General features: G+C 35.2%; 1 protein-coding gene across 4 annotated transcripts in view; it reads left to right on the top strand.

The window, feature by feature from the left end:
- ZFYVE16 (zinc finger FYVE-type containing 16) overlaps positions 1-25,894 on the top strand; it is a 63,829-nt gene that overhangs the window by 14,915 nt on the left and 23,020 nt on the right. For 2 of the 4 annotated variants that reach the window (XM_027864235.1, XM_027864236.1), the window contains exons 2-11: positions 3,989-4,097; positions 4,463-6,720; positions 7,823-7,919; positions 9,763-9,933; positions 10,462-10,604; positions 14,414-14,801; positions 17,936-18,058; positions 18,959-19,114; positions 19,721-19,945; positions 25,018-25,100. In XM_027864235.1, coding sequence (XP_027720036.1) covers positions 4,028-4,097; positions 4,463-6,720; positions 7,823-7,919; positions 9,763-9,933; positions 10,462-10,604; positions 14,414-14,801; positions 17,936-18,058; positions 18,959-19,114; positions 19,721-19,945; positions 25,018-25,100 — 3,714 coding nt within the window. In that variant the 5' untranslated portion in view covers positions 3,989-4,027. The remainder of the gene's footprint in view (positions 1-3,988; positions 4,098-4,462; positions 6,721-7,822; positions 7,920-9,762; positions 9,934-10,461; positions 10,605-14,413; positions 14,802-17,935; positions 18,059-18,958; positions 19,115-19,720; positions 19,946-25,017; positions 25,101-25,894) is intronic. The other 2 variants (XM_027864237.1, XM_027864238.1) reach the window with 2 other exon arrangements.

Here is a 25,894-nt window from a genome sequence, read left to right as displayed (position 1 = left end):
CAATTCCAAAGGGCTCATGATGAAAAGAGCTGTCTACCTCCAGAAAGGGAACTGATGAAAACTGAGTGCAGAAGCCTATGCTTCTTATTTTCACTTTCTTTATTTTTCTTGTTCATTTTTTTTCAACATGGCTAATATAGAAATATGTTTTGCATGATTTCTCATGTATGGTGGGTATCATATTGCTTGCCTTGTCAGTGGGTGGTAGAGAGGCTGCAGAGAATGAGGGAATTTGGAACTGAAAATTTAAAAAAATTAATGTTAATTCCTTCCCCCCAATAAATCAAGCCCAGGTTTGTTGCAAAAAAAAAAAAAAAAAAGGGAAAGAGAAAAGAAAAGAATGTAAGCTACTAGAGGGCAGGAATTATTTTTGAATTTTTGTTTTTTTGGTATCCTCAGAGCTTAATATAGTGTCTGGTGTATAATAAGCATTTAAAGTTGTGGATTCAAAAAAAATCAAAGCATAAAACAGGGAAACATATCCTTGTCATAGATGTTCATTAATGTTACGTTTTCCTTTCTTAGCGCAGTGCCTGTCACATAGCACAGGGAGGTGGTAGACTACAGCTACAGGATGAGGCATACATTCTGAGACAGAGTCAGTGAGTCAGTTTGTTTTTCTTACTCTGCTTATTTGTTATGAGGGTTAATTCTATTTATTTATTTATTCATTTATCTATCTATTTATTATTTTTAGTTTTCAACATTCACTTCCACAAGATTTTGAGTTCCAAATTTTCTCCCCATTTCGTCCCTCCCTCAACCCTAAGATGGTGTGCATTCTGAATACCCCTTCCCCTAATCTGACCTCCCTTCTATCTCGCCCCCTCTTCTCTTATCCCCTTCCCCTTCTATTTTCCTGTAGAGGATAGATTTCTATACCCCATTGCCTATATATCTTATTTCCCAGTTGCATGTGAAAACAATTTTTAACATTTGTTTTTAAAACTTTGGGTTCCAAATTTTTTCCCTTCTTCCCTCCCCACTCACCCTCATTGAGAAGGCAAGCAACTCGATACAGGTTATACATGTGTGGTCATGCAAAACACTTCCAAAGTAGTCATATTGTGGAAAACTAACTATATTTCTCTTCATCCTAACCCTCCTCCCATTTATTCTATTCTCTCTTTTAACCCTGTCCCTCCTCAGGAGTATTTGCTTCTGATTACCCCCTCTTCCAATTTGCCCTCCCCTTTATCATCTCCCCCCTCTTATCCCCTTTCTCCTTATTTTTCCTGTAGGGTAAGATATATTTCCATACTCAGTTGAGTGCCTATGGTATTCATGAGGGGTAGTTCTAAGGAGAGGGAAACTGAGAAGTGACAGTGATGTAAAAAATAAAATCAATACATTAACAGTATTGAAGAAGAAGGGCTTTGCTTGGTGAAAATGAGGGCCCAGTCAAACTAGCAGCATGCTCTCTAGCTCCCCCCCCCCAAGACTTTATGATCTATTGTTTTAGTACTCTAGAATTAGAAACTACATAAAGTAAATGTATTTTCTGAACATTATTAAAGTAGTGTACAAAAAAGATGGAGAGAATCAAGTTAGTCTGGTATGATCTGTGTTCGATAAAAGCCATTTTTGGTGGCCTTTTGTAATTACCACTTATTTTTCTGGATTTTTTCTGGCTATTCCTTTTAAATCATACTAATAAATTTTTTCCAGGAATTTGAGTCAAGTTCATTTACCTGTAGTTTGTAGATTCCTCTTGCCCCTTTCTTGAAAACTTGGACAAAATATGTCTGTCTTTAATAAATAAAACACAGAATTTCAAAGTTGAAAGGGCCCTTAGTAACTGTCTAATCCAGGGGTTCTTAACCTGAGATGTATAAATTAAAAAAAATATTTTGATGACTATATTTCAGTATAATGGGCTTTCTTTGTAATCTTATGTATTTTACTTCAAGCATTTAAACATATTATTCTGAGTAAAGGTGCATAGGCTTCACCAAATGAGTTCATGACACAAAAAAAGTTAAAGTACTGTTGTCATAAGAGGAAAGTAAAAGGATGGTCCTGTAGCAATGTGTGTCCAACAAAGTTTTAACCAATGAAATAGGAACAAGGATATTGGATTGTGAGGGTTACCCAGTGATGACGATTAGCTAGCTGGGAGTGGTGGAAGATAAGGAAAGCAACAGAATAAAACCATACTTAACTGAGTCATAGATGTGATAAGAATAGGAAGTCAAGGATTTGGAATCAGAATAACGGGGTTTGGATTCTAGCTCTGTCACACTTTGTCCTTGGGCAGAAAATGCCCAAGGCATTTTGCTCATCTGTAAAGTGAAAGATGTTGGGTTATATTATTTCTAAATTCCTTTCCTTGTCAAAATGCTATGATTGATCTAAGAGTTAGTGAGGTAAATGAGGGGAAGATGTTTGGAGTTATATGAGATTTGAGGTTTGTGTGGAAGAGAACAGTGACAATTCCCTTTCATGCTGTATTCTTTAGTGTTTCTTTGAGTGACTGACAATGGGGACTATAAATGTTGGACCATAAAAGGGATGAGTGGAAAGGGAATAAGAATTTATATAGCACCTGCTATATGCCAGATACTGTGCTAAGCGCTTTTTTATAAATACTATCTCCTTTGATCCTTACAACAACCCTGCACAGTAGGTGCTATTCCTTATTCTCATTTTACCACTTAGCAAACTGAGGTAGATAGAGGCTAAGTAATTTGCCCAAGGTCACACAGCTAGTGAGTGTGTCTGGGATTTGAACTTGATTCTTCCTGACTCCAGACCTAGCAGTCTATCCACTGCACCACCTAGCTTCTTCTAGCAATGATTCTTGCCTAGTAACAGTAAAGCAATTCTTTTTGGCTTTTATGCCTTTAACCCTGACCTCATCCTCTTTTGAGTTGCTTCCCAGGCATTTGTATGTGCTTTCATAGCTTTCTAATAACATGAAATTTAGCATGTGAGAATCATCTTTTTCTAGTGTCATCATTCTTACTTTGTTCTTCAGACTTCTAAATATTTTTCTTTCTTTTTAAAGCTCCCAATTCTTACCCAATTCATTTATCCAACCCTGAAATTTTTTCTCTGTAGTGTCTTTTTCTTTCTTTTTTTTTTTTTAAGGCAACTAGGGTTAAGTGACTTGCCCAGGGTCACACAGCTAGTAAGTGTCAACTGTTTGGTCTGAGGCCGCATTTGAACTCAGGTCCTCCTGACTTCGGGCCAGTGCTCTATCCACTGTGCCACCTAGCTGCCCCTGCAGTATCTTTTTAAATGTATCTTCTTCCTTTTTATTTCTGTAACAACTAATCTAACCTATCCTTGTCATATACTTAGATCATAGCATCACGTTTCTAGCAGCTTTCCTTTTTACCATTCCATTGCCCTAAATACAGTTGCCAGGATAATCTTTCTTACATTTTTATCATGTCACTTTGATCAAGAATCTGCATTGTTCACCTTGTTTGAAGTTCCTTCATTAATTAATCCCACTGTATCTGTAAAAACATTATTTATAGTATTACTGCTTCTCTTGACCTCTGCACTCCAAACAAAGCAAATCTGTTTAGTATATAGGACTTTTCTCTTATCTCTAACATTTTATGTTCTTCACCTCTTTTTAAGACCTAACTCAAAACTTATTTCTTCCAAGAAGTATTTCTTTGATTAATCCCAACCCATTCTAATCACTCCCTTTATTCTGAGTTCTGTCTGTTATTCTTAGGTATTCAGTTTGTACTATGTCACTTTATATTTGCTATGCTACTACAGTTAGTTGTGTTTTTTATATTATATATGTATATATATGAAAAAAATAAGGAGTATATATGTATATATACATATATATTCCTTATTTTTTTTCATATACTTTATCCAACTAGATTTTAAGCTGAAAGTCAGGTGTGTTTCTGAAATTATTCCATAGCATATATGTATATGTATATATATATATGCTTTTTGCAGAATATATGCTCAAAGAATATTTGTAAATTAAATGAAATATTGTACTTTTTTTTGGTAGGTGCAAGAGTGTTAAAATCTTATTAAAACTACAACTAGGATGGACAGTTATTTTAAAGCTGCTGTCAATGACTTGGACAAACTCCTTGATGATTTTGAACAAAGCACAGGTTTGTTTTTTCATTTGTGCCATTCCAGGGAAATGGGACAGTATTTAATGCTTAATTGTCTTACCCACATTATTTATAGGAAATTATATTTTCAACTTTTGTGACATCTGTGCTAAGTTTTACTTTGTTGTCATATCAATCTTAGTTTAATTTTATTCTAAATGCAGCTTGTAGCACAGTAAAATTTAAAGAAAAAGTTGTGGAAACTAAACAGAGATTTACTTAATTTAGATAGCTTAGAAAATGTAACAAACATGTTAATCTTTGAAAGGACCTTCATTTTTCAGTTGGTTTGTGGGCTGTGGGTAAAGTTACTTAGAGAAAGAAAAATTGTGTACCTAATTTTGTGTTTTCATTTTAAATAGATGAACATGATCATTACCACATGTCAGAAAATTCATACAATTCCAACTACTGTTCAATTTCTTCAGAATTGCCTTCTTCACAGTCAGTTCCGCCAGCACCCAAAGATCAGCAGTGTAGTGGCACCACCTCAGAAATATTCTGTGAAACAAATCAGGCTGCAACAAATGGAAGAAAACTTGGAGGATTAACATCTTCGATACAAAATGAAAAAAATGTAACAGGACTTGATCTTCTTTCAACTGTGGATGGTGGCTCTTCTGATGAAATCCAGCCTTCAAGCCTGGGACGATGTGGTATACCAGTCTGTGACCTTATCAGTGACATGGGTAATTTGGGTCATGTGACAAGTAATCATGAAGATATTCAAACATTACTGCCAGATAATTTCCAAGCCAATACAGATTCATTGATTGGGTTGGATTTGTCTGTTTTACCAGCTACTATTTGTGCTTCATCAGAAGACTGTGGTTATGGTGATGTTTCAGATGAACAAAATGACAAAGGCAACTCTGTATTACAAAAACCAGAAAACGTTGCAACCAAAGAATTGAGTTTAAAAACAGATACAGCAGTTTTAGAGTCATGTGATCACAATAGAACAGCCATGTTAGAAGACAAAAAGATAAATGATCAACTAGAACAAACTCATGGCCTTAACTCTGTATATGCCTTGACGCAACAGAATCCCAAAATATTTGATTCCAAAGACAAAAAACACAACTTGCCTTGTGAGTTGTTTAAAGATGACAAATCTTTGGTAAGACGGGAGGAAAACGTGGTAAGCAGAATTCAAACATCAGAGTCCAAGGAAATAGATGGCATGAGTGTTATAGCTTATGATCTTCCAAAAAGTGAAGGCTTATGCATAAATGACTCAAATACAAGAGCTGAAAAGTATAGCTTACCTGATTCCTCCTTTCAGGAGGATGGGATTTCTTTATTTAGAAAACAACCTGCAGAAGAAAATTCATGCAGTTCAGACCTTAAAAGTAACAGTGATATGCTCCAAGATGCCTCTTCCACTTTACATATTTCTAGTAGAGCAGTAGAATCCTCATTGTCCTGCCTTCCAATATCTATGTCTATGTGTGGCTCAGTAATTGAAAATGAAGATCAAAGTGATATTTTGCCTCAGAAGGAACAAGTTGATAGCATAGCGCAAGATGTCGTAACTGTACATGAAGACATACCCAAGAGTATTATTTTAGATGAGGAACCATTTAAAGACACTGAACCCTCTAAACACGATGAACATACAAATATAATTGACCAAATGTTTGTTGAAAATCTGGCAGGTGGAAAGGTGGATCTTGGCCAGATGACTAGCAGAACTGAGCCTTCTGAACACCATTACACTGATTTTTCTATTGCAACAGACTCCAAAATAGAGCATTCTGATGATACTCTGTCATTTCATGATCATCATGAAGGTAACACTTTTTCAAGTAGTGGTGGTATTAGGCAGGAATTAGATTACTTTAATATTGATGAAGATTTAACAAGTGACACTCTGATTAGTGATGCTGAACTTGATGCCTTTCTAACTGAACAGTATCTTCAGACTACTAGTGTAAAGTCCTTGGAAGAAAATACGGATAATGTGAACTCTCACTTGAATGAAATGAATGTGAAAGACCTAGATAGTGAAAAGACCAATAATATGTATTTAAATAATAAAGAAGTAGTAAAGAATGGAGTTTCTCTTATTACTAATATTTGTGGAACAGTTGATAAGCAGTGTACATCAGAGGATGGTGGTCTGTCTTTAGGAGAAAAAGGTGTATTTCCTATTCAGCAAGGGGTGTCTAACAATAAGCCTGAGGTTGTTAATGAATTGCCCGGCTCTGATGCTAATAGCCAGATGGCACATGCTGGAGGAGCCAGACCTAAACAATTACTTAACTTTCCATCAAAAACTAGTCCAAAGGATCTGAGCAAGCCTCAAGCACAAAATGTAGCAGAAGTGGAATCTAGTGTAGCAAATTCTGTTGCCTCCAAAGCTGCTTCTGCGGACGCTGCAGCTGAACTTAACATTAGCCACAATGTTGACATTGGAAATAGCTTGGAAGCTGGAGACAATTTCACACCAACAAACAAAGACCTTGATCCTTTAGCTGAAAAGGCTTGTAGAGAAGGTGTGGTTTTAGGGCAAAAACAGCCTTCCTGGGTTCCTGATTCAGAAGCTCCAAATTGCATGAACTGCCAAGTAAAATTTACTTTTACAAAAAGGCGCCACCACTGCCGAGCATGTGGAAAAGTAAGTTATAAAATTAAAAAAATTTTTTCTTCCTTCTTAAAGGCATATTTTTGAGCATTCTCATACGAAGGAAACTGGTGACTTGTTGCCCAGTAAAATACAACTGTAGGATGGATTATATATCATCACTTTGCACTTTCCTTTCTTTCTAGTGATTATTTTGGAAATATTTAAAACCCTGCCCTTTTCTTATGGTTTGATTGATAATGTGTGTATGTGTGGATTACGTCAAGGAAGTACAAAGGCACTTGTGAGGGGGAAATAGAAATAGTATGTATGAAATTCATAAAAGCTAAGTCCATTCATCTAAGTCCTCCATCAAAGAGGCATAGATTTAGAATTGGAAGGGTACATAAGGGCATTTTGTCTATTTCACAATTTAGTCCAAACTTCCCCTGCCCCCCATTTTACAGATTGAGAAAAATGAGACCCAGAGAGAGGTCAAGTGACTTGGTCAAGGTTACTTTAAGCATTGTCAGTGGCAGGATTCAAATCCAGAATTGAGCCTTGTATTTTTTTAGGAGTATCACCCACAGAACCTAATCTGTGATTATTAGGACACTTTTTAAGGAAGTCTGGTTGGCAGTGTGTGTTTGTAGAAAAAGAAAAAGCTTACTGCTTCCCACAGGGATGGAATTATAATGATTGGAGGATTAACACAGTGTTCTAACTAATTGAGTTAATTAGTTACAAATTGTAGGAGATCAGCTGGTAACAGAAAGTAATGTTTGTGTTTTTTTTGTTAATTATTTTTCTGTGACATTTTGGACTTGTTAGTTTTTTTTTTGTAGAAGAAAATTATAAAATACTGTACTTGAAAGTTTCCCAGGGAAAATATTTTAAGTATTAAAGTTTCATACACTTAAGGGAAAGTTCATAATGGTCACTAAGGAATTCTTTGTATTATAGAAATACTTTGATTGTAGAAACTTTTTTTAATCTAAGAAACTAAAATTGCAAAGGGAGATACCTGAACAGCTAACTTTTATTGTAACAATCAGAGAAATAGTTTGTATGTTGAAGCATAATTTCTGGCTTTTTAAAAAAAAGCAGAGTATGCTGTGGAACAAATATTTAAAATCAGTATTTTATTCTTATTTAGGTATTTTGTGGTGTCTGTTGTAGCAGGAAGTGCAAACTCCAATATATGGAAAAAGAAGCAAGAGTCTGTATTGTCTGCTATGAGTCTATTAGTAGGGGTAAGTGTATACAAATCTAACTTTTTTTTTCTTGGATAACTAACTTAAAAACAAACTATTACTACCGTATCTCCTTAAGGCTGTGGCCTAGTGTTGACTTATTTGGGACTTCTAAAGGCTTGATTTCTCTCCTTTTTTGTTCCACTTTCATAATGAATATTTTCAATCTGGAAAGGAAGCGTTCACTTTCTGGAGTGGCAATTCATTAACATTAGGTGTCAAAGTTCATTAACCAGGTATCAAAATTGCCAAATATTAAATTTCATTTACCATATTGCTTTTATTATAATTTTTTAAGAACATTTACTAAACACATGTGTATGTGTCAAAGTTTTAAGTTCCAGAATAAGGAAAAGATTGTCATATAAGAACTCTTAAATCCAAATGGAAGCAGAAGATCTTATAAAATCACATTATTAGCTTAGAGGTGAAGTCACAGTTTTACATTTCCCATTGCATCTATATCTTTCTATCAATTTTCCCCAAATTTAATATTTTTGCCCTCTGTTAATGTACTTCTTGGGTATTTACCATTGTCCTCAGTAATACTGAATGTTGCTTATCTCATTTTTAAAAACTTTTACGGGAATAGCATGACTTAGAAAACAAGCTGTTTCTTCTTGGCCCTTACTGGCATTTTCAACAGCTGCTGCCATATAAATTCAAAATTTGAATAGATTGTTGCCTTGGTGAAAAGATGAATATAATTGTTCTCTTTTGATTAAAAATGAAACATTTTAATGTAAATTCTGCGATGACCTTTTTCAGTCCCCTCCCAACCTGATGAAGGATCTGGAAGTGTTACTCTTCTTAAGCAGTTTAAAATAATTCATTCATACTGTTTGAATAGAGTAGAAAGGAAACAATGACTGCTGGCCAAGTATGTTGCAGTATTTTCACCACAAAATTCCCTTCTCCATGTTTACTGACAAAATATTTATGGAAAAGGAGGAAATTACATTCACATGTGTTGTGCGTGCATCAGTGATTATAGTTATGAGATGACGTGATTCATAGAAATCATGGAAGGTGTTGTACAATGGAAAGAGCTCTGTGTAGTAGTCAAGAGGACCAACATTCAGATCCCGCTTGGGATGTTCACTATTCAACTCACTTGAGGCAAGTCACTTACCCTCTTAGGGCCTCACTTTTTCTCATCTATAAAATGATGGGGTTGGATGGATAACCTCTAAAGTATCTTTTTCTTCTGGATCTATGATTCTTAGATCCTCAAAGTGGCAGACTAAGATAATGATCACTTGGAAAAGCTTTCTGGAGGAGATTGGTAAAGACTATTTTTACAAAAACTTTTTTTTTTAGCTTTTACAAAGGACTAGAAAGTTGGAGGTGACTTGTGGAGCTTAGTTGGGGTTGGGTGGTATGTGGAATGTGGACTTGGGAGAAGCAGGTGATAAGTACTTTTAAGTAAAGTGGAGGCAGCTGACAAAGAGTGGCATTTACATAACATGATATTGAGAATGATGGCAGTGTTCTATGGATAGGAATTTTGTGGTTGCTTGACATTTGAGAAAATAATAAGGCCTTAGGGGAGGGCAACCATTCCTACTTATACAGATGAAAATAATGAGAATTACCTCTGAACATATCAAATTGATAAGAAATCAGATTAGAAGTTATTGATTAGTTTCACTCTAGTCATGGGGAAAAAAAACTAAATATTTACAAAATATCAATATTTGGAATACCTTTATCAAGAACTACTGAGATGAACAAATTCCCTGTTGTTTCTTTCCTTCCCCGCAAACAAAACTTGAAAAGCAATAACATGGGTATTAACATTTTACAGAGTCTGAGATTTTAATACTTTCTCACACTTATTTAGCACAGGCATTTGAAAGAATGATGAGTCCAACTGGTTCCAATACTAAATCCAGTATTTCCTCTGAATGTGCCACAGCCCAGACTTCTCAGGATAACCAGATGTCCAGTGCACCTAACACCCCTTCCCCTTCAGCTTTACCTACCTCAGCACTTAAACAACCAAGTATTGAAGGTAATTTTAAGAGACTGTCACTGCTTTATACTGGATTTTAAAATCTTGAGAATTATTTAAAAAGTTCTGGAGTCCATCTAACTTGTGATTTCTGTGCTTTTGTTTTATAAATAGACGTACATCATGATGGTCTATTTTTGAAGTTTATAGGTTGGGTGTGTTCATGTGCGGTTTGATTTACATCTTTTGCCTCGTGCCCTCTTATTCCTGCTCTTGCCTGTTTGCTAGTCTCTCCTTCCTCATACAGTCCCTCTGTTTTATCCTAGAAATTTGACTCTCCAGTCTCTCCCCCAAGCTCCTTAAAAAGAATCTCTTTTATATAGTTCCTCTCCAAGTTCCAGGTTCCATGCTTATAGTCCCAGCCTATAAGAATGTGTATAAAAGACCACTGCAGTTTATGGAGGACAGTAGGTACTCCTTTGGGAATAAAATAGTTGAAAAGCTGCTAAAAATGTTAATATAACTTGTGCTGATAATGATTACGTTATCTAATTTAAGCCCTTCCCCTCTTTTTTAAATTGACACTAGGTCTGTGTTCCAGAGAACAGAGGAGAGTATGGTTTGCAGATGGTATTTTGCCTAATGGTGAAGTTGCAGATACAACAAAATTATCTTCTGGAGGCAAAAAGTGTTCTCAGGACATGAGTCCTGTCTTACCTGATGTACACATGGTATGAAAATAAAAGCATGCAAACTGCTTGTTGATAAAATAGTTTTATATTTTAAATGAATTCATGTTACTTAATACAGAATATTCACCCTTGTGGATTTTGTAGGGTTTTTCTTAAAGTTGAGAAATTAGTTGTTTCAGATATTTCTGATTTTATGTGATAATTAGGTAAATTTAAAGAAATGAGAATTAGAATTGAATTTAGGTAAATATGTCTTTAAAGGGTTCCACAAATTAAAGAGAACGTATGATGGTGATTTTTATTTTGCTGTGTTCTTTCTCTCATACTCTGTGTTGAGTATGCTATGTCAAACAGACAATAGCTCAGAGAAGTCCTGCCCATAAGGAGCAGAAACTGACATATCACTTAGAAATGCAGCAAGATTTAGCTCTTTTTCTCATGCAGCCAGTCTCACAGGTCCATGAGGAGTTGTCATGTTCTTTGCCCAACCCCTACTACTGCTTTCAGGTCCTTTCTTGATGACTATTACTCACTAATCATTACCTCCTTTGAAATTTGTGCCATATATATGATAATACTACCAAGGGATCCTTGTCAATTTCAGGGAAGTCTCTCACCTTCTTCAGGGTACTCAGTGCTTTCCTTGTTAGTCTTCCTTTCTAACCCATCTGCTGCTTGGTGACTTCGCTGTTCATTTTGATCATCTTGCTAACATTGTAGCCTCTCAATTCATCAACAACTCTCACTCTACTTTATTTTAGCTACCCGTAGGTATGGTGAACCTTTAATCAATCAACCAACAAACATTTATTAAGTACCTGTTATGGATCAGGCACTGTGTAAGGTGCTTTGGACCTTAGAGTTAACCTTTTGAAACCCCAAATTCCTGAATTCTGAAAGTCCCCTCTCTGTTCATAATCTCTTGTCATTCTACTTATAGCTTGTTTCATGTTTGTGAATTTGTTTTTTGATCTTTAGTCCCATGAGTCATTCCAGTTCTCCCTCTCCATCCACCTTATTCTAATTTAATTTTTCTTTTGTAATATGAATCTATGAATTCTATATGACAGCTAGGAGATGCGGTACATAGAGCTCTGGGCCTAGAGTCAAGAAGACCCGAGTTCAAATCTAGCCTCAGACACTTACTAGTGGTGTGACCCTAGGCACACCTCTGTCTCCCGCTGTTTCCTCTTGTGTTAAAGGGGATAATATTAACACCTACATCCCAGGGTTGTTGTGAGGATCAAATAATAATTATAAAGCATTTAGCACAGTGCTTGGTACATAGTATGCGCTGTATAAATGTCAGCTGTTATTATTATTAGTAGTAGTATTATTAACCACTTCAGCAAGGTACTGTTCTCCCCCGAAATCTTTTGTACCCTCATTCTTATATTTTTCCTACCTTGCAAATAGCTGACTCTACTTAACCCCAACCATCCATCTTCTCCCTTCCTACCTCAGAGCTTCTGAATACTGCTGACCCAATCATGCTGATGTGTTCAGTACAAATTCATGCTTTATAATCTCAACTGTTTCTCTGATTGACTCTGTCACACTCCCACAGCAACTGTTAAAAACCTAACTCTTTTCTGCTCAAGCCCCCAACTCTTCCTTGAGCCCTGGCCCCCAAGCAAATGGCCTCACATCCACTTTACTCAGAAGTCCAAAACTTTACATTTTGAATTTACTTGTCTCCCTTCCGTCATGCTTCAAAACTTTATTTTGTCTTCATCTCGCCTTTCCTCTTTCTTCCTCATGTCAGAGGATGAAATGATTTTCCTCATTGCTTGGTTAACCCCAGTCTTATGCCTGTGACTCAATTTCCTTATATCTCCTAGACCAGAGGTATCAAACCCTTCCAGTTGCAGGCTGAACTAGATTAAAATTTAATTGGGAAATATTTAACAAAATAAATAAGAATACAATAGAAGGCCTGCAGGGATCCTTATGTATGGGTTAGTGGTCCTTGTTTCTTCTGTTTGAATTTAATACCACTGTTCTAGACCATGTTCCATCTGTTAGTCCTTCTCTCTCATTTCCATTCCCTCCCTTTTCAGTGGTTCCTTACCCTTTGTCTCAAGTTTGCCCTGTCCTAAAACACACACATATAAAAACATACACATATACATACACATACATACCTTGCCATCTCTAAAATTTTATTCTTTTCTTTCTTTCATTGTGAAACTTCTAGAAAATAGAGCTTTTTGGATTTAAAATGTTCTGATATTATGACTAGGAGGAAAAATAAACCTAGTTAGACTCAATAAATCAAGGTAGAATATTTTCATGGTGGAACAGAAGGGCCAAATTAAATCACATAAGTAGAAAGATGTTAAGAAGGAAATGAATATATTTCTCTTGTGTAGAGATTGCAGAAGTGAAAGTTCTTTTTTTAAAATTTATTTTTAGTTTTCAACATTCACTTCCATATGCTTTTGAGTTTTAAATTTTCTCCTCCTCCCTTCCTATGTCTCTCCCCAATATGGCGTGCTAGAAGTGAAAAATTCTTGATGGAATTCCCAAACACTGGCACTTGCTGTAGTACATGAACAGTAAATGCTTTGATGGAGTGCTTGAAGGATTAATATTCTTGATTTTCAAGGCCATTTACAATCTATTTCCAGCTTACTCTTTCAACTTTATTTCTCATTGCTTTCTCTGTGCTCCAGCCAAATGGAACTACCCACTGCTCCCTCATCTTTTTCTTGGTGCATCCTTGCACCCATTCCACATCTCTGCTGGCTAAAATCCTTTTCTTTATCACTGAAACTTTCCCTGCTTTTTCTAGCTCAAAGTAATTTCTTTCTCATATTTTCTTATGTCACTTTGTCCTTATATTCTCCCATGAGTCCTGCATCTTTGTATGTATGTCCTATCCCCTGCATTTGATTGTAAATCACTTGAGTATAAGGGATTGTCATCTTTAATCTCTGTATCCCTGGCACTTAGTATAGTACCTCACATATAGGAAGTACCTAATAAAGGTTTGTTTAATTGAATTGAATCAATGAGCTTGATGTTTATGCTTCTTGTCAGTAGGAATCAATATGCTCAAATTTTTCAAGTAGGCATGAAGTACAAGCTTATGCTTTGTAACTGAATATTCACTATGTGAAAATTTTGAAAAATGAGTTCTGGGGAAAGACAGAAAACTACTATGTAAGCTGATAAATGTTAGCCTTTAAAATAAGTTAGTTCAAATATCACCAGCCTCAAAAATAGAAGTACAAGTGGAAGGCCATCTGGAATATCTACCTTAGCTTTATTTATAAGATTTTTTTTAAATTTATTTTTTTTATATTTATGAGATTTTGGGGGGGGACAGGTTGATTCTAGGATTGTTTGAGAGGGGGGTGTGTGTGTGTGTGTGTGTGTGTGTGTGTGTGTGTGTGTGTGTGTTCTCCCATTTAACCAGACTTGGAAATACTTAAATTTTTCCCACTTCATTTTCCCAGGTTCTGAAGTGGGGTGGCAATTACCACAGATGTTTTAAAAAACATATGAGATACTTTATATATTTTTAAGAAAAAATGTTATATTAATCAAAGTGGTACTATTTATGAACACGTGATTAATACCTTGTTTTGGAGAACTCCCAAACATTGCTGTTCTTTGAATTTTCTTGCTTAATTTACTGTTACCTACTTCCTTGTTTTGTCCCTCTTAACTGTGATTTAAGAAAGCTAGGTAGAAACCCAATATGTTGCATCTGTGAGTATGTAGGCTAGACTTTACCTTTTACTGTTACTAAGTTTAATAAACACTTAAAGGAGTGAAGTACTTAACTTTTGCTCAGAAAATATGAACTAATAATCTAAGACAGTTTTTTTTTTGTTTCACAGATTGTAAATGCAATGGATCGTGGTGCTTCTTCAGAAGCAGAAAAGTCCAAAGATGAGTTAGCAGATACTGCAAGACAAGAGAAATTACAAAGTCCTGTTTCTGTAGTCCCATCTGTGGAAGATTTGCCCATTAATGCTGTAACTGAGATGTTACAGAGTTCTCTTTCTTCTTTTGTACCTGACAGTGAAACACCCATTTCTACAACAGTTGAGAAATCGAGTTCTATTTCAATCGTTCCAGCACACAACAACTTATCTGCTGGTAGTTCCTCAGATTATATGTTGCTGTGTGGTATTGATAAATGTGTTAAGAAACATGTCAGCCTTATACCTAATGATGAGGATGGCTTGCCCCCTCTCCTACTTGCAGCTGGAGAAAGAGGAGAAGGTGAAGCTTTATTAATATTACACTCATATTAAGTTGCTTTGCAGTTTATCTTTTGATTACATTGTTTGAAACTAACATTAAAAAATTCTTAGCATCTTTTCTTATATTCTGTCCTGTTTGTTAATAGGTCCAACATGTATAAGCCTGGTAACATAACAACTCCGTTTAAAAATATCTGAACTGGTGAATTGGATCAAATGAGTCTGTGATTTAGTTAGTGTATTTGAATATTTTGATCACACCAAAACCAAACCCTGAACATTCTGGAAGGGGTTTTGGACTAGGAGTTTCTTAGTCATATGTGATATTTCCCTTAACCATCTGACATTTGAGAATGTATTCTCTTTAAAGCAGCAGATCACTTTGGGGGTGCTCCTAGATCTAAGGTTTATATCAGGGGATTTTTTGATGGTTCAGATTTTGTCTGTTATGTGTAGTAGCTGGCATTTATAAGATACATGCATATCTCAGAGTGAGTCTATGGCATAGATAATTTTGATGAATCCCCAGACATTCTGCGATAACATTAGATATGTTCTTTCCTTTTATGTCTGTGGCTTGATGAAGATAATGATACTTAAGAAATCTAATGTACCTCAGGACCTGTGTATTTTCAGGAGACCCAGCTGATGGTGTCTAAGATGTCAAGCTAATTACTTTATTGACTACTGTGAATATTTTCCCAGTGAGTGACACAGAATTTTTTTCTGTCCATCCAGCACTTTAGAAGCAAATAATGTAGATTGCTTGGGAAAGTCATTTTCTCGGCAATTCATAGTTTCCTTACTTATGAAATGAGGAGTTTGGATTAGGTGATTTCTGATGTCCTTTCCAGTTATATAATAGGACATTTTTCCTACTGTGAATTAATTGCAAAAGGTGATCCTGTTTTACACACTTTTCAGGAATGCCTTTTTTTTCTTTTATTAAGCAATAGGTACATTTTAGCAGTAAAGTAACAAATATTTGTTGTACATATTGTGTGCAAGGCCCTATAATAGGCTTTAACTGAATCATTACCAATTTATTATTATTATTATTATTATTATTATTGTTATTTTTTTTTGGTGAGGCAATTGGGGTTAAGTGACTTGCCCAGAGTCACACAACTAGTGAGTGTTATATGTCTGAGGCTGGATTTGAACTCAGGTTCTCCTGACTCCAGGGCCGGTGCTCTATCCACTGCGCCACCTAGCTGCCCTTACCAATTTATTATTGAGAGGCATTGTAGTATGGTGGAAAAAGCATTGGGCTTTGTGATCAAATACTGGATTTGGAATCAAGGCTTGGATGTGAAGCTAACCCAGTATTTTTACATGTGGATGGATCAAGGCCTAATGTAGTACAACTATAGATACAGAAAGAGGAGGCTTGGGTTTGCATCCTGATTCTAACATTTTCTTTTTTTTCCCCCACTTTTTTTATTAATTTGTTTTGCTTTATCAACACTCACTTCCATAAGCTTCTGAGTTTTAAATTTTTCTCTCCTTCCCTCCCCACCTCCCTCCCCAAGACAGTGTGCAATCTGATATAGGCTATACATTTACATTCATATTAAACATATTTTTCCATTAGTGATGTTTTAAGTAAAAATTAAAACCAATAGGAGGAACCATCAGAAAGAGGAAACAAAACTCAACAGAAGAGAAAAAAAAACAGCAATTCAACTTCCTTAGTTCTTTCTTTGGATGTGGATAGCATTTCCATCATGAGGCCTTTGGAGATGTCTTAGATCCTGGTATTGCTGAGAAGGGTTAAGTCTATCAATATTAGTCATTGCACAACGTGACTGTTACTGTGCACAACGTTCTCCTCGTTCTGCTCATTTCACTCAGCATCAGACCATACAAGTCTTTCCAGGTTTTTCTGAAGTCTGCCTGCTCATCATTTCTTATAGCACAATAGTATTCCATTACATTCATGTACCACAACTTGTTCAGCCATTCCCCAATTGATGGGCATCCTCTCAATTTCCAATTCTTAGCCACCACAAAAAGAGCTGCTATAAATATTTTTGTACATGTGGGTCCTTTTCCCATTTGTATGATCTCTCTGGGATATAGCCCTAGGAGTGCTATTGCTGGGTCAAAGGGTATGCACATTTTTAATAACCCTTTGGGCATAGTTCCAAATTGTCCTCCAGAATGTTGAATCATTTCACAACTCTGCCAACAATGCATTAATGTTCCAATTTTCCCACATCTTCTCCAACACTTATCATTTTCCTGTTTTGTCATATTGACCAATCTGATAAGTGTGATGTGGTACCTCAGAGTTGTTTTGATATGCCTTTCTCTAATCAGTAGTAACACTTTCTTTTTGTGTGATCTTGTGTGATCTTGTTCAAGATGTTTAACCATTCTGGGCCTTAGTGTCCTTATCTGAAATAAAGACTAACTGAAATAAGGGGTGGACTGGACCTCTGAGGTTTCTTCTAATTCTATATCTGTGATCCAAAGATTGTTCTAAAGTATTACACATGCATTACACTTTTGCTTTTTGTTTTAAAGTTTTCATCTTCGATTGTAGACATAGAGTTAGAAAGGAACTTAATGGAAATCTCTTTCAACATGCTCATTTTGCAGATAAAGAAACTGAGGTTCAGGGAGGTTGAGTGACTTAACCAAGGTCACACAGTAGCAGAGGCAGGATTTGAACTAGAGTCTTCTGATTTCTTTCTTTCTTTTTTGGGGTAGAAGCAATCAGGATTAAGTGACTTGCTCAGCTAGTAAGTGTCTGAGGCTGGATTTGAACTCAGGTTCTCCTCACTCCAGGGCTGATGCTCTATCTACTGCATCACCTCCCTGCCCTGAGTCTTCTGATTTCAAATCTGGCAAGGTTTCCATGGCAACCTACTGCTTCCACATTGATTGAAAGAAAAGAGAGAGAGAGAGAATTGGGAAGGATTAAGAAGATAGTATTTGAGATGGGATTTGGATTTGTAGACCATGAGTTAAAATGCAGAAATGACCATCACATGATGAATTTACAAACCTAAAAAAATGAAAGTAGATTATCAAGTCGGTGTTCTTTATATCATAATATGATATAATCATATGATATAATATGAAAGCATTTTAAATAGATGAACAAGAAATTATACTGGCTGAAGTGAATGTATTTTTACTTTTTAGATCCTGTAGTAGATGAATGTCCTTCTCAGGAGCAAGTCATTTCACTCCTTGAACATGGAGGATCTGGTCCAGTTACATTTATCCTAAATGCCAATCTTCTTGTGAATGTCAAGTTAGTAATTTGTAAGTAATGATAGATGTTTCTTTACCCATCTAACTGGACACATTTCTGAGACTTTATATCTTATTTAATAAAATCTTGCTTAAAGTTTGATATATTTTGATTAGCTGTGATTGTCTACATAAGTACTGTATGTAAATTTATGCAAGATGGCACTTGAGCCATCAGTTGAATATGGTGACCATGCTTAGTGCAGTGCCTGGCACACTGAATAAATGTTTATTGGTTGGTTGATTTATTGGAATGAGTATTGAGTCTAATTGGCAGCAGGGGTGCTTAGTTGTAATGCAACATTACTTATGGCTGATGGATTCCATCCTGGTTGTGAGGAATCAACTTAAGAGGAGGTAGTCAGTTTTCATTTTCCAGCATGAATCTTACCTAGTTCCCTCTTGTTGTTGCACTTTTAGCCTAAAGGTTATTTCTTAGTTCAGTGGTCCCCAATGTGGGCATTGAGATATGACCTCAAGGGGTATGTGATAAACCAGTCAGAGGATGGGGAAGATGTGTTGCCTCCCTTCTTGACAGCCAGTCATGGGGCTTGTCTCTAGTACTGCCTTCCCCCACCCCCAACACTTCCTTCCCTCATCTTCATTATCCCCTGTTAGAGCCTCCCTGTCATTTTCACACTATCAGCAGTAGCACTACAAGTGCCACTGGGAAAATCCATATCTCATCCTCTTCATTTGACACCTTATGACCATCTTTTTTGTCTTGTAAAGTTTACTGTTTTTGATGTTACTTGCTTATAAATTTGGCTTGAAATTTTATCTGACAGAAAAAGTATATTCAAAGCTTAGAATAAAAAATTAATTTTGAAAATTGTTGAACTTTACATCATAACCTTGGTTTTATGGTTAACAAAAATGTTAATGTTTATAATCATGCTTTTATCATTTAAGATTCTTCAGAAAAATATTGGTACTTTTCAACCAATGGACTACATGGTTTGGGTCAGGCAGAAATTTTTGTTCTTTTGTTCTGTTTGCCAAATGAAGATACAATTCCTAAGGACATCTTCACTCTATTTATCAACATTTATAAAGATGCAGTAAAAGGTATAGAATTTTTTCTTGATCTTTTGGGTCTAGAGTGTTGAAATGTGCTGATATATTCATTAATAAAGGGGTACTTTATAGATGCGTGTTCTGAAAGCTATGCTGGAGCAAAGGGAACTTGTTCTTTGAAGGCCCCTGTCTTTATATTATGTAAAGTCTTTCACTTGCATATTATTGCTTTCATTTCAGTCATCTTAAACCTTGCATTTCTAATAGTTTATCCATAAATTGACGGAATGAAGAGGAATAACTGAATTATGCATATATCAGGTGCTCAGCATAAAGGGAGCTTAGTGCAATCTAAAGAATGCAAAGTTTGGAATCAGAGAACCTGGGTTTGATTTGCACATCTTACTTCATTCCTTTGTGTCTTTAAGCAGTCATATCTGAAAATAAGAGACATTGCATTTTAATATATCTAGATCTACATCCCATTAACTTAAGTGCTTATTCAAGAGTTTTGATTACAAAAAGATGTTATAGGAATTGAAAAGTTGTTGGTCATTACATGCAGTGTACATTTAAGAGAGTTCTATTTTCTTATACCATAATAGATAATTTAAAAATTCTTTTGTTAACTTGTATATCTTTTTTTTTTTTTGCTAGGAAAATACATAGAAAACTTGGATAGTATTACCTTTGCTGAAAGTTTTCTCAATAGCAAGGATCATGGAGGATTCCTATTTATTACACCTACTTTTCAGAAACTTGATGATCTCCCATTACCAAGTAGTCCTTTTCTTTGTGGAATTCTCATCCAGAAGCTGGAGATTCCTTGGGCAAAAGTTTTTCCAATTCGCTTAATGTTGAGATTGGGAGCAGAATATGGAGGTAAGTTTTGCTAATACCATGACTATGTAAAACTACCTGAGTGAAGAGGATTGAAAGTAAAGTATGAAAAGTTTAATGAACTGAAAAAAAAAAGATATGATGAGCAGTTAATAGTTCTGTGTAGATGAACCACTTTCAGTTTGTCAATGCAAATTGTAAGCCTTAGACCGCCTTCTACTGCTTTATTCAGTCTTTGCCATGCTATAAAGATGATAGGTGCTTAAAGAATGTATGGTAATTTTAATATTATCTAATAAAATTATAAGATATAGTAATTCCTTCCACATCACAGGGGTTAGGGGTATGGCACCCCTGTATTCCAGAAAATCCACATAAAAGTTTTTGTCCCTCCTTTTGTACCAGAGAACATGTCTGAATTTTTTCTTTCTCTTTTATGGGGTGTTTACAGTACCTTATTGTAAATTTTGGGTTGATTTTATACAATACTACACATATATTTTATGCATTTTTGAATTTCAGTGCTTTTTCTCTGTTGTCTGCTGACCTTCGTGTGTCATCTGTGACTTCCACAAAACTCCCCAGAATTCCCATTTAATTTCTTATGCAGACCTGCAATATATCAAAACCACGATAGGGAAAGTCATGATGTGGAAGGAGTAACTATATTTTCCTCCATCAAATTTGTGTGTGTGTGTGTGTGTGTGCACGCACGTGCGCGCGCTGCCTTTTGGGGGGTGACCTGTTGGATTGAGACCTCTTAATTACTGCGGTATGTTGAATCAAGATAGTTGATGCTGTTTAGGAGGAAAAAACCCCAGTAGAATGGTTAATTCTAATTCATATCCTTAGAATGGAACCATTCTAATTCCAATGGAAATTCCTTTTCCTTTGAAAATGTCTGCATCTCTATGCTCACCCAAAGTGATATGTTTTATTTTTTTAAATTTAAATTTTTATATAATATAAATATATATATAAATATTTAAAATATAAAGAATTAACATTAAGTTTTTAAGAATTTGCTGAGATTTTTGTAGATTCTCTTGAGATACTTGGTGTCATGAAACTTTGTTGAGTTTTGAAAAAGATTATTTTGCTGTGGTCATTTTCGATCATAGAACTGATTTTATACTGTATATTTATTTGATTTATTGTTGCCTTAGTCTCAACTCTTAGTTCTCACAGTTAATTGTTGAATGCATGTGAAATGAATGACTTATTATGAAATATTTGAAATTTAGTTCTAATATATCAGTAAGTGTTTTTGAGGGAGAAAAAATTCTGATCTAACAGTGTAAAATTACCCATTATTTAAAGATAGATTAATACAGTGAAGGAGGTGTTTATTTAAACTTGTGTCTATGAAAATATAATTTATTGTAGAAGCTTTAGAAAATGTTTATCAATTGAAGTACACAAAAGATAACATTAAACTTTTGGCTTGAGTTCTTCACTGTGTTAACAAAGGCATGTCGGAAATGCCATATTGAATCTGGTCCTTTCAGCATTATCTTAAACACTGCCACCAAGGGATATTTTTGGTGAAGGCATGTTTGTTCATTAACCACAAAAGTTTACAAATATACTTTTTGTTCCCTTTAACTTGTTATAGCTCTGTCATCTTGGAATGTATCTTAGTCATTTTTGAGGTTGGAGTGTGGGATGGGGAAAGAGAGGAAGAGGATGGATGGTTTTCTGGATCTGTGACTTCATCTATTTATAGAACTTCTTGTGAGGAAACTTCTCATGCTAATGTAAATCAGCAAATGTTCCACAACTTATAGTCCTAAAGTTGTTTTGCCTAGAGGGCTGAGGCCTCAAGTGACTTACTTACCCAAGGTTAGAGTCTGTGTGTGTCAAAGAAACGACTCAAACCCAGGTTTTCTTAATTTTAATGACAGCTCTTTATGCAGTATATGCTGCCTTTCTTTCTTAACCTATTTATATTTTTAGTCTCTGCCATCTTTGGGGCTAAGAAGTTCAACATGTTTAAAAACCATTTTGTAAAGTAGAACTGTGTCATAAAATGACCTCTTGTAACTTCAGGGTTAATGCTAATTTATGCATTTAGGTTAATTTTATATGTAAATATTTTATAAATAAAATACAGATATGTTTTAAAATGTTAATATTATTATCTTTAGCTTTCCTTGCTAGCCTCAACCAGTACTGAGCTTTAACACTCCTGACACTATTATTATAGGACCATGTCATGCTTTTGTATTTATCCTTTGTTATTAGTTCCCAATTTTGTCTGCATGTATGTCTTTGAAAATTGGTGTTGAAAAAAATATCTTTACATTAAATATCTCTAATAAAGTCTGATATCTGTGTTATACAGGGAATTAATACAAATATATGACTGAGGCATTCCCCAATACATAATTAATAATACACACACACACACACACACACACACACACACACACACACACACGGTTCTTTCCTAACTTAGAGGTTAGGTGTGTATTAGGTGAATTTTCATCTATTTTTCCTTCAAAAAAATAAAATCATTGTGGTTAATATAAGAAAAATGTCACTCAACATTAGTATTTTAACTCCCTAATTTCCCATTGTATTGTTTTATGGGATGGTCATTTCTGTATTTTAAATCCTGGTCTACAAATTCAAATCCTATTCTCAGATTCCATCTTCTTCTTCCCAGATTTGCTTTTCTGAAGGTCTCCACACTGAAGGCAGTGTGGTTTAGTGGAAAATGTGGCAGGTTTTGGAACCAGAGGATCTGGGTTCAAATCCCTGCTCTTCAAGTCATTCATCTTCTCTTGGCCCAAATTTGCTTATCTATAAAATAACTGGGTTGGACTAAATATCTTTGAAGTCCTTCTTGCTTTACTTCTCTGATATTATGCTCTTTGCCTTTACTAGGCTGCAATAATAAAAACATTACCTGTAATAAAAAATACATTGCCTAAAACTTCATAATCTTTCAAAGTGCTTTTTTAGTTTACTTATCATTTGTGTTCAAGTCATTTATCAGAAATGGGTATTATTGGCTGTAGTGTTTGACAAATCCTTGAGGATGACTGCTGTCCTTTCCATTGTTATCAACAAATAGTGTCCTTATTCTCTGTCAGCAGGAAGTTACCCCTACAACTCATCTCTTCTTCCTCTGACCTTTACTAGGTGGTCTCTTAGCTGACGGGCACCCATGGCTCCACATTATCATTACTTGGGAGGAGATGGCTGCCTTCTCTTCACAATGTGGATCCTTTTCAAGTGTCTTCATGTGGAGCCCCATATTGTGTTACTTCTGGTGTTCAGGGGGTCTTCTTTCACTTCTCTTGTGTTTCACATTCTTCTACCCTCCAATTTTTTGATGCAGGTGAAGATTCTCCTTTTCTTCTTCAGATTCTTTGATTACATATGGATGAACTTCTATTTTTTTTATTTTTAAAATTTCTTTTTATTTCATTAAATATTTCCCAATTACATATAAAATTTTTTTTAACAGTCATTTAAAAACATTTTTAGTTCTAAATTCTCTCCCTCCTTTCTACCCCTCCACCTTCCTTGGGAAGACAAGCATTTTTATATCGATTATACATGTGAAATCATGCAAAACATGTTTCCATATTAGCCATGTTGCAAAAATAAGCAGAGAAGGAAAAAACTAAGAAAAATAAAGCAAAAAAAGGTATGCTTCAATTTGTACTCAAAGTTCATTAGTTCTTTCTCTGGAGGTGGATAGCATTTTTAATCATGGGTCCTTTGAAACTGTCTTGAATTATTGTATTAATCAGAGATCCTACATCTTTTACAGTTGTTCATTGTTATAATATTGCTATTAATGTGTACAGTATTCTCCTGGTTCTGCTCACTTCACTTTCCATGAGTTCATATAAGTCTTTTCAGTAAACAAGCATTTTTAAAGCATCAACTATGTGCCAGGCTGCAAAGAAATAAAAGAAAATAATAGAATAGGAAAGAGAGATCTTTTCAGGAAAATTAGAGACCAAGAGAAAGTTTCATGCAGAAATGGGCATGATAAAAGACAAAAATGGTAGGGAAGAGAAGTAGAAAAGATTAAGAAGTGGCAAAAATATACAAAAGAACTGTACCAGAAAGATCTTAACATCACTAATAACCACAATTGTGTGGTTACTGATCTATAGCTTGGATGATGAAGTCAAGTAGGCCCTAGGAAGCATTGCTGATAATAAGGCTAGTGGAGGTGATGGAATTCCAGCTGAGTGCACTTCTATTCTTTAAAGGTTATCTTAATTCTCCTTTGTAACCTAGAGGGTGTATTTTTGGAACCAAAAGAAAAATAAGACATTTAAAAAATTTACTACTGTAGAGATACTTGTATTCTTTCTCTTAATTTCTCCTCTGTTAGTGGTTCTGCCACAGGACTAGTAACATAAAGTTAGGGAAGCAGGATTCTCCTTTCATTGGGTGATGTTCATACTGTAGAAATAGTTGTCCTTCTTTCTTGAATTTGAAAAAAATTGGCAGCAATTGTGGGCCTTTCCCTATTGTGTGTTTTGACTTTGCTCACTTTTTTCTCCTGCTCATGCTAAAAAAAACAAGTCTCAAAAGGCTTAGTGCCATCCATAATTTTAGGAAGAGGTTACTTAGATGTTGAATGTCTTAAAGAATTTTGATAACCTGATGCAAATATCCCTTGCTAATTTAATAGAAATTTAGTGCGAGACTAGTCTTCCACCCATATTGTAATTTTTCAGCCCTCCAAGCCATCAGACACAACTGTTTTGGTGACAGTACCACCAAGATCTGATCCAGTCTGTAAGCAGAGGGTTTTCTGTGCCTTCCTTTGGCAATCTGGTGAAGCCTATAGATAATTTATCAGAGTAATATTTTTAAGTAATTGAAAAATTTTTTAAATTTTTTATCTTTACTAACCTCTAAGTAGAGGTTAGTGAAAATAAAGATATGCTTTCTTTTTCCCATTCCAGTTTATGGACCCCTGAAATCTAATCATCTGTGGAATCCAGGTTAAGAGTACCTAGTTTATAGGATTGGAGTTTGGCTTGGTAACTCAGTAGTTCTATTTGTAAAATAGAAATGATATAGAGTTAAAAAAAGCTTTATTATAATCATTAATATCACTTTTCCTCACTCATGTACAGTATATCCCACACCTTTAACAAGTATCAGATGTCGAAAACCTCTTTTTGGAGAAATAGGACACACTATTATGAACTTACTTGTTGTGAGTAAAATTAATATTTTGCTTAATTTTACTTCTTATTTGCAAATTTTTACTTAGCAAGTGTCATGCATTTAATTTGTGATTAGTGTTGTTTGGATCATTTGAGATTCTGAAAATGGAATATGCTAAGTATTTTTTCAAATAGGTGAATTGGCTTCATTGATTAAAAGTTCATTTAATGGATAGCTCATTCAAATTCAATTTCAAATGGGCCACTTTTGGAACAGAGTTCAATAGAGGGTTCTCTTGTCACAAATTTAACCATTGTCTAGTAGACTCATTGTTCATTTTGTGTGTTTGTTCTTTGAAGTTTCTCCTACTAGAGAAAACTGTAAATGTTACTTGAGAACATGGTTTCTGTTTACACAACAACAACATAACATCTATTAGTTCTTTAAGGTCCATAGAATGCTTCATTTATATTATATCATTTGGTCCTTACAATTACCCTGTGAAGTAGGTGCTGTTATTACCCTCATTTCATAGATGAGGAAATTGAAGCTCAGAAAGGTTAAATGACTTGCCCAGGGTCACACAGCTAATACTAGTTTCCTCAGCAAAATTCAAATTCAGGTCACCCTGAATTCAAGCTCCATCCACTATGTCACCTAGCTTTCCTTTAAAGTACAGTGGCTAGTGAGATTATGCATTTTTTAAAAAATTTGCTTAGGAAAATATTTAGCAACTCACTTATTTTCTTTTTACCTTGATCTAGTGACAGATTAATACTGTGCATGTTTCTTTCACCTATCATGTATTTTGTAAATGTACCATGCCTCTATATCTATTCCAGA

The sequence above is a fragment of the Vombatus ursinus genome, unplaced genomic scaffold (assembly GCF_900497805.2).
Source record: "Vombatus ursinus unplaced genomic scaffold, bare-nosed wombat genome assembly UNPS02014774.1, whole genome shotgun sequence".
Lineage (NCBI taxonomy): Eukaryota > Metazoa > Chordata > Mammalia > Diprotodontia > Vombatidae > Vombatus > Vombatus ursinus.
The sequence above is the reverse complement of the archived record's forward strand: the minus strand, read 5'-3'. Positions and strand labels throughout refer to the sequence as shown.